This window comes from Hippocampus guttulatus, chromosome 8 (assembly GCF_054856545.1).
Source record: "Hippocampus guttulatus isolate MCC_2025c chromosome 8, RoL_Hgut_1.0, whole genome shotgun sequence".
NCBI lineage: Eukaryota > Metazoa > Chordata > Actinopteri > Syngnathiformes > Syngnathidae > Hippocampus > Hippocampus guttulatus.
In genome coordinates, this window is record NC_141268.1 from 12,017,105 (window position 1) to 12,025,691 (window position 8,587).

General features: G+C 42.4%; 1 protein-coding gene across 1 annotated transcript; it reads right to left on the minus strand.

Annotated features, from left to right (window-relative positions):
- Positions 1 to 112: 112 nt before the first annotated feature.
- sfi1 (SFI1 centrin binding protein) lies at positions 113 to 8,567 on the minus strand. The gene is made up of 31 exons (XM_086118775.1): positions 8,258 to 8,567; positions 8,110 to 8,181; positions 7,899 to 8,009; positions 7,734 to 7,828; positions 7,532 to 7,649; positions 7,360 to 7,462; positions 6,888 to 6,999; positions 6,664 to 6,813; positions 6,512 to 6,582; positions 6,345 to 6,437; positions 5,915 to 6,012; positions 5,761 to 5,827; positions 5,453 to 5,583; positions 5,288 to 5,369; positions 5,005 to 5,159; positions 4,648 to 4,720; positions 4,421 to 4,492; positions 3,965 to 4,039; positions 3,797 to 3,868; positions 3,625 to 3,712; positions 3,264 to 3,385; positions 3,121 to 3,195; positions 2,449 to 2,523; positions 2,200 to 2,373; positions 1,984 to 2,126; positions 1,825 to 1,905; positions 1,286 to 1,526; positions 1,138 to 1,207; positions 945 to 1,065; positions 763 to 862; positions 113 to 685 (listed from the first exon to the last, which is right to left on the minus strand). Exons 1-31 carry the CDS (start codon positions 8,506 to 8,508, stop codon positions 542 to 544), a joined length of 3,435 nt encoding a protein of 1,144 aa, XP_085974901.1. The 5' UTR covers positions 8,509 to 8,567; the 3' UTR covers positions 113 to 541.
- Positions 8,568 to 8,587: the final 20 nt, after the last annotated feature.

Consider the following 8,587-nt stretch of genomic DNA (forward strand, 5'->3'; position numbering starts at 1 on the left):
TAATTCTATTGACTGATGAAATATGTTTGTGTCTGAAAAAAACTAATTTGGGGATTTATTGTGTTTAAGAAATAGAATGGAATCCTGCAACAGAAGTCACACACACAGAAGATGGCTGCTGTGCTTGCTTTTATTCACTGGTAAACAAAAAGATGACATTTTTAGCAAATCCATGTCAATCACAATGGGAAAGAAACCTATCTGAAATATCTAAGAGACATTTTTGGTTCTTTTTTTTTTTTTTTTTTAATCGATACTCCAAAAATACATGCTGGAATTTAACTTTGTTCATGTTAAAGATGTCCAGTACATGTTGAACTTTATATTACAGTGCACTCAGTCTACAAAATCTACAGCCGGACATTGAAATAATAAAATCCCTGAGATTCCTGGACTACGTGACCCCGCCCCAAAAAATCCGATGTGTGCAGTAAATTGTGGGAGAAAGGGAATACACTATAATGAATTGACCTTATGTTAATTGCAGAAGGATGGCTTGAGGAGACTAAACGACTTGCAGTCATTGTGTAAAGTGTTACTTTTACATCTGCAACTGCCGATAAAGAGAAGAAAATCCTGAGCGGTCGAGGACGGCTTGTAAATGTTGGAGCCTTTCTGCATGAAATCGCATCGTCAGCCTTCGTGTTCCCAGGTCACAGGACAATTTCTCGATGCGCTCCTCCAGCTGTCAACACGCAAATCATAAAGTGAGAGGGAACGTTTGGTAATTGAGTGTGGAATAACCAACAAGTCTTCCCTTACCTCCTTCACCTCTTGACAAACCGCATTGTTATCCATTTCCTGATCTTTTCCACTGGTCTGTAGCCAACTCTGCAAAACGTCTTTCATTCTCTGCCAGAGTCTGAGCAGCCAAAAAGCCTCCAGTAAACAACAAAGTACATGAAAATAGAAAAGCATGACAAATGAGGTTCTTGTGCGCTGACCTGAGCTGCTTCCTGTCCTGCTGGAAGCTATTCATGTCCTGCTGGATGCTCATGAGCTCCTTCATTAGCGATGAAGTTGCATCATTTGCCGACTCTCCATTCGGTTCTCTAGGGTGTATCTCTTGAAGAGAAGCCACAAATTTTTTTTTTGAATTTATATAAGCCAGAGAGTGGAAAGTCACTTTCGATGTACCTAAAGGTGTTGATGAAAAATGTTCGAAACTCCGTTCTGCTATTGGGCCGGAGATGTTGGCACGTCCCGTCTTGGACATGAACAATAAATAGAAGGCGGATGACTTGGTGATGAATTCATGCATCAAAGTCCAAGTGACGATTATTACCTTGTTTTCTGTGCTCATGAAAGCGGCAGGTGGTAAGAGCAGCTCACACGGTGTCTGAGGCGGGTCCAGGATGGGAGCTGGAGATTTCTGGGGCGACCCATGGCGCACGTCTCCGCTTAGGCACGCGGTGTTAACAGGGAAGGAAGGATGATGGATGGATGAGGATGACAGCGCAAGATCTGTCTGTGATGAAGAAATGCGCTGCCCAAGTTGTGCGTCTACTCCAGCAGATGTTTGGCAGCTGAACAAAAGACCCAAAACCATTTACTGCCTAGATGCGTCGTAAATAATTACATGGATCAAGCTCTTTTCAGGATCTTGAGTGTGATGATCTTATTTATTTTTTTTTCGGTCTTGTAATTAGATAAATATGATAAATGCTCCAGATGATGTAGCTCACACTGATATATTGTATATCTGTATATTACTGCTGAGTTCTACATGCACATGCTGTAGAGCTAAACTTGCCTAAATTATTTACAATTCAAAATAGGAAACATCTCATAAAAAAAATCAGATCTGAAAGAAATATGTCATACCCATCATACGGTAATGCTTTCAGTGAGGGCGCAAACACTTCCTCGCAGCGTCGAGGCTGGCGTCGTACTAAAGGATGCATTCTTGAAAGGAAAAGGCAAAATGCATACATTTGTTAAAGAAAAAAAAATAGAACCATTTAAGGGCTGCTATGCACTCACGGCTCACTGTCATCTGTGTCACATTTCCCGGATTTCAAATCTGGACAAGGGAAGGTCACTGTGGTTTTTGGTGCTTTGCAGAGAGCCCGCTGCTTCCACTTCATGGCACAACACTTCACCATCCTCTGAATACAGAGACTTTGCTACAGAAAAGAAGAAGACTGGTTGAAAGGGGGACATTTAGTTGAAAAAAAGCAAATATGAACATAAACGCACCTGTTCTTCATCTCTCTGCATTCCAGGCTCAGCCAATCCCCAGATGCTATTCATGTGTTGACTGTACGTCGCAACCGCACTTTGTGACTCATCTTTGTCCACTTGAGCAGCTTCCCACGCCTCCGTCTTCTTTCGGCGCTGCGCTGTGACCCACAGCCTCCATGCATACAGCACCTGCAGCAATTTTCCAAAAAAAAACAAAACACTCGAACAGATGAAGTTTTAAAGCAAGAAGAAGACGGGTGGTACCTTGGCTTGAAGAGTGAGGGCCCAATGCCAGAGGGCCTGCTCTGTCTGCACGGACACCTTGACTTTCAACAGGAACTATGCACACACAGACACACACACGCACACACAGACACACACACACACACACACAAGTTTAGGTACACTTGCACAATATTATTTATGCGCCACCAAGTGCTGTATGAAAAATGTTGCCTAACCAACAGCAATACTAAAACCTCCTTTGCACTGGTAAAAACAGCAAGCCTTGGTCGACACTGCCAGAGAGATATTGGCTGAACGATAGGCTTCCAATCGTGATCTTGGGTGACAGTGTTTGTACAACTGCGCTGCAAATAAGTCAAGGCGTGTGTCAACTTCCACGATCATTGCTCAAATCTGTACCAAAATGTCAAATTGTCACGTGTAATAAATTTTGCAATCATTTTGTTACATTGTTTACTTGACTTCTTTATCACATCTTGTACTGGATCAAGGTGGAAGTGCAGGCCAACTTGGCAATGAGTGTGCATAGTAACTGCATTAATAATAGTCTTATCGTCTTAATTTTTTTCCATAGGAAACAATGTCAAGGAAATTTATGTTTTGGAAATTAATAGCCTTGACTGTAGCATTTATAGTTAAAAAATATATACCTGCATATAGTTGACTCCACGTGTAAAATTAGTCAGTTACCTTCCTCCTCCAGAGTACAAAGTAGGTCTGGTACATCTTCAGTCTCAGCAACAAGATTCCTTGTCGTTTCATCACCTGCGACATCACTGTATTGTGATGCGGTACTGAATACTCCAATGGGTACAAGTTGCTTGGAAAGTTACCTTATATTTGAGACATGTGTGATGATGCTTTTTCCATGCTCTCAACGCTTTACTCAGCAAATTGGAGTCGTAATGCTTCCGGGCTTTTTCTGTGCCTACTCGTTCCCTCTGCAGCAGCTCCCCTAGTGATAGACAAACAAACGGTATAAGAGGTGTCACAAATGCACCTTCTTGTTGCAATACTTTTGATACATTGCAGTTATTCTTTTTAAAATGCTGTATTTTAAGTTTCCGTCATCACCAGGCTTGACTTTACACATAACTTTGTTATTGTGCCACCGAAATGACCCTTTTTTATTGTAACAAATGCATCCGAATGGACACATCCTCATTTATTTTTCCGTGTGTGCTTTATTCTTGCCTGGATTGAAAGAACTTTCAGCCCTGGTGAACGCTTTTCTCTTCTGACGGTGATCAGACATTGCACACTTTGTTTCTTCTCTCCATGCCTGGTTTCGGGCAGAGTAGGCCAATCAAGAGTCTTAGTACAGTGCACCTCTCTGAAAGCAAATCGAGGGGTTGGCTTTGTTCACCTGAGCAGGTTTCGATGCCTCCACTTTCTTCCTGCGCTTTTCTGTGACCCATAGCCTCCACCCGTACAGCGCCTGCGGCAAGTTCCCAAACACCACATTGAGACAACTGTCCTCCTGCATCCTGCACTCACGTTTAGTACAAGAAGGGATGAAGCAAGGAGGTGATACCTTGGCTTGATGCGTAAGGGCCCAATGCCAGAGTGCTCGCTCAGTCGGCTCTGACATTTCGAGTCTGTACTGGAGCTGTTGGCAGAGTTAAAAAAATAATAAAAATAACGTTTGGGTCATACATAACAGACACAATATTCGGTACACCAGTACACTCAATCTAGATCTAATATAAAAGCTGTATTAAAAATCAACCCTTTGCAAATATGATAATACTCAATTGATAGGTACTAATTTAAGAATATACTGTATTCATTGTGGAGGACGTACAATTGCACTGATATAAATACTGTTAAATGAATCGGTCTTTGACAGTGTAGATTTAAAAGGGTGCATGATTATCGTTCTAAGAGCAAAATGTGCATATTGTTCTTACATTTGCTCTCATTGTCAATAAAGTGCCTTTGGCGCTGAAACCGATTCATTCTGTTATTGTTATTTGTGTGATGCTTATACCTTCCAGGGGACAAAGCTGTGCTTGGCAATTTCCTTTGCATGGCATCGCTGAAATTTCTGTCTCTGGACAAACTGAAACACATTACACATGTCATTTCACCACAAGTACTGTAGATCACTGAGCTTGATATGAGCTGTTAAACCCCCCCCCCCCCCTCCACCCCACACTTCTTTTCACATTATAGAAATGCAACAAAAGATGGAGCAAGAGTGAAGAGGACACGCACCTTTTTCCAGCTATCCAACGCCCATCTCATGCAGTGAAGATCGTCCTGACGACCAGCCTGCTGCTCATTAGTCCTGGTGTAAAAAGAATAATTATCAATCATTATTATTTTAATTCGAACAAGAACTTGTTTGTGCACTGCATTGTTTATAGGGGGTGTAGTAGCATATTCCAGGCATAAAGAGCAGAGTAAACAAAAGCTTTTTAACCCAACTTTGTACGGGCATAGGGGACTGAAAGCAACAAATATAACACGCAAAACATAAACAAAGAACAAACAGATACATGTGGCGCCATTATGCTTCCGGTAATAGAATAAATCAGTAATTCCCTGCCTTTTTCGTCTACTTTGCCTCACCTGGCCTGTAACCGAGGACTGGTATCTTTTTGCTGTGCTAAAGGGGTGTGAGGAAGCCTTTCCTGGTACTGATCTCCTTGCGCCTGCTGTTCTGTCCGTTGCCTCCATCGAGCCCAGGCTCTCTGCACGCGACTTTGCTCTTCATGAAGAATGGCCTGAGGAAAACAACAACTCAACATCGGCTGCGATGTTTCACAGTAATGTTCACACTCCAATGCTCAGTAAGCGTTGGCAGGTCAGATGGTTTGAGTGGTTTATAAAATTACGAAAAGTGACAACATACTATTCGCAGCAACAGCATCTCATCCTTGTGTTGGTCTGACCTTTCCCGCCAGGTGCCCAGCACCCAAGTGCAGAGGCGCCGCCTGAAGACAAAAAGGGCGTGGCAAATAATCTTTGCGCACTGGACAATATTAATAGTGTGAGAACATTGGGAAATCATGCTCACTTATTATAGACGTCTGCCTTCTGACTACGGGCTTTCTTTGCTCTTTTCTGCAGAATATACTCACACCAGGAGTTGAAATAATGAGCCAAACAGTGCTCTGCAAACCAAACCTCAGCTCGCCACTCCAGCTCCTGCACAAAAGCACATGAACATCCGATAAACTGTGCCTTGACCGCTCGATAGTACCTAGGAAAAAGACTAACATCTCTCCAGCATCTAGCTCTCCGTGTCCCTGAACAGGATATGCAGTACAGGAAAGGTTTGGAAAAAGACTATTCTACAATATGTCTATGTTCAACATTAAAGACCTGAATGTGTCTTTGCTGTGCAAGTTTCCGCCTCCAGTGGTCAAAAGTGCGACTCAACAGGTACGTTCTACAAGGGGGGGGGGGGGGGGGGGCAGAAGTGAATTAAGCATGTTCACACCAAATGACACTTGAAAAAAAGACAACTTGATAGCACCTGTAGTTTTTCTGTGCCATGCCTGTCAAGGCTTGTAGACGTTTATCTTCAGCCTCCTCCAGTCTGTCTTTCCACAACCTCCAATGCTTATTTTGGACCTATTTAAAATACAACAACACAACATGTATTTAAATCAGCGATTCCCAACCATTGCGCTATGGCACACAAGTGCTGTGAGAGATAGTCAGATATGATCACGGTAATTATTCACTTTTTTTTTTTTGGACCCAACAGAGGTATTAATTCCCGAATATTGTATGCTGCTTATTGTGGATGTGGTTTGCAGTCATTCCGAGACATTTTTCTAATATTCTTAGGCACATGTGGCATAAAACGACATCTCATTAGATTGTCCAAAAAAAAAAAAAAAGCCTGCTTAATGGAGTGTCTGATGAGTGCAGTTAAGTAGCGCAAAGAGTCGAACACTTACAGTCTGGTTATGATGCTGGACTGCTGTATTTTTTTTCAGCCGTTTAGCTCTGTTTTTGGACACGTTTTGAGAAAGCCCTTGAAATACAGCACGCTGCAAGTAGAACAGAGAGTCATCGGTACAGGACACATACTACTCGATTACGTTGGCTTAACTCCTAATGTGACCTGTAGGCGCTGGTGGTAGTGTTGACTTGCTATCTGGCCTCTGTCTGCCTTCTCTTTGCTGTGTATCACATCTGCTGAAGAGCTCAAGAATCTAAAAGTGTTGGTAAGTTGAAGCTAGCATGAAAGCAAATGCTAATTTTAAAAGAGGATACACGCCTTCCAACGTTGCGGGACTCTGCACTGAGATAGCCGACTCGCCAGCTGCCCAGTGCCTTGCAAACGCTCCTCTTTGCCCTGTTTGCAATGCCACTCGCTCCTCCACAATCTCCAGCTCATCCTCATCAGGTGAACGTGGGCGATAGCTGAATGACCGAGTGAGTGACAGATGAGCGTCAAATCCTTAAATGAAAACTGTAAACAATGTCTGCATGATAACCTTGTAAGGCTTTCTTGTGCTGACGTCTGGAGACAAAACCTTGCCACTTGGTTAATGATTTCTTTTGCATCCTGTTGTTGAAGTGAAGAGAAGCTTTGGATTCTTTCTCTATCTGTGAACAAGCAGTAGAGTGCAGCTCATTCGACTGAAGAAAATTATTTGACAAAAGATAGGACAATTTATGTGACCACAAACAAGTGGGTTTTTGTCATTTGTCCCTTTTTACCCCACCAGAGTGGATTTGAAATAAAATTCATACATTGTCCTTGCAATGGGTGTAATTTCCAAATGGAAAGGTCATATTTATGTGAAATCTTAAATTAAAGCTGAAAGTGTACTCTCCAGTCACATCTTGGCTGTTTTACGTCATATCCATTGTGGTGGTGTTGTCCAATGGCAACATCACACAAATCTTTCAGTGCCCAAATCCATCAAGACAAACATGCCATGGACAGAAATGGTGAATATTCACCCTGCTCTGTATAGTCACTGCAGCGTGCTTCAAGGTTTGGTCCTCCATAGTGGAAATGTTTCGATGCTCTTGAAGCCTCGCCTGCCACAAGCACCAAGCTGACCTGCATGAGTTAAAGAATACAATTTGTTATTAAAAATGAAACCCCACGGAACAGTGCATCATGACATACTGCAGAATTGTGCCTCTGTGTTGCTCTCGAGCTATCTGAAGTGCTTTGCTTTTCAGTCGACGTATTTGGATGAAAAGCTCCCACTTGTCCCAAATCTGACGCACCCGCCGCCTGTCACCTGGTCAACACCAATGCAATGGTCATTTGAGAATGCTACAAATTGAACGATCCATTCTCTGAATTGTATCCATCAAATACATACAGAATGCTTGAGCTTTGTTCACTTTGCTCTTCTTTTCCACTTGCAGTGAGATAAATGTTTGCCATCTTCGAAATGTCATGAAGAGCAGAGAATACCTTGAAGAAAGACACCTCATTTCGAGATCAGCTTGACGCGTTAATTAAAGTAAATGTCTCAAGAACCGACCTGTAATGACACTCAGCACGTACTGAAAGACTCCACTCCCTCCCAGAGGCCCACCACTCCGCTGTCCACCCCTCAAATGCTTTTCTCAGCAGCACACTGTCATAATGACACCTGTACATGAAAACAAACAGAATGGACATTTTGCACGATTCAACAATGCCCAGAATTTTTATTACTCTTGGCATGCAACTTAAATTGCTAAAATTGGTACTTGGCTTTATGAGGGAGGATCCGACCAAAGGTGTTCTGCCGCCATATTTTTAGGAACTTTCTTGCCAAATGTCTGCAGAGATTAAAGACGGTACACAAACACTGTAATATATCGAAGTACAAAAATGGAAATGTAAGAAAATTTTCACCTTATCCTAAGCTCGTGAATTCTTCCACATTTGTCCCAACTGTATCCAACTCTTTTTGGGACAGAACTGCTTTGAACTGCACACCCTTTGGTATCGACACTAAATCTGACGCTGTGTAATTTGCGTTTTTGTAGTCGGTGTTGTTTTTCCATTATTGGCAAGATTCTGCTGCACACGACTGTAGGTCCACGGTGCGGCGTTTGAAAGAATAACATGCAACATTGACACAGGGAGTCATTTAAACGGAGCATTCTATAGCCATTATTGCGAAATAAAGTTCACTCCGTTACTTGCTTGTATCGTTTGATGAACTACCGCGCGTTTGTTTTT

Coding starts and splice junctions, on each gene's coding strand:
- sfi1 (XM_086118775.1), bottom strand. CDS start 8,508: ATGCTCCGTTTAAATGACTCCCTGTGTCAATGTTGCATGTTATTCTTT. Junction 7,650..7,733: donor GAACAAAGCTCAAGCATTCT/GTATGTATTTGA, acceptor GGTGTTGACCAG/GTGACAGGCGGCGGGTGCGT. Junction 2,374..2,448: donor CCCTCACTCTTCAAGCCAAG/GTACCACCCGTC, acceptor AAATTGCTGCAG/GTGCTGTATGCATGGAGGCT.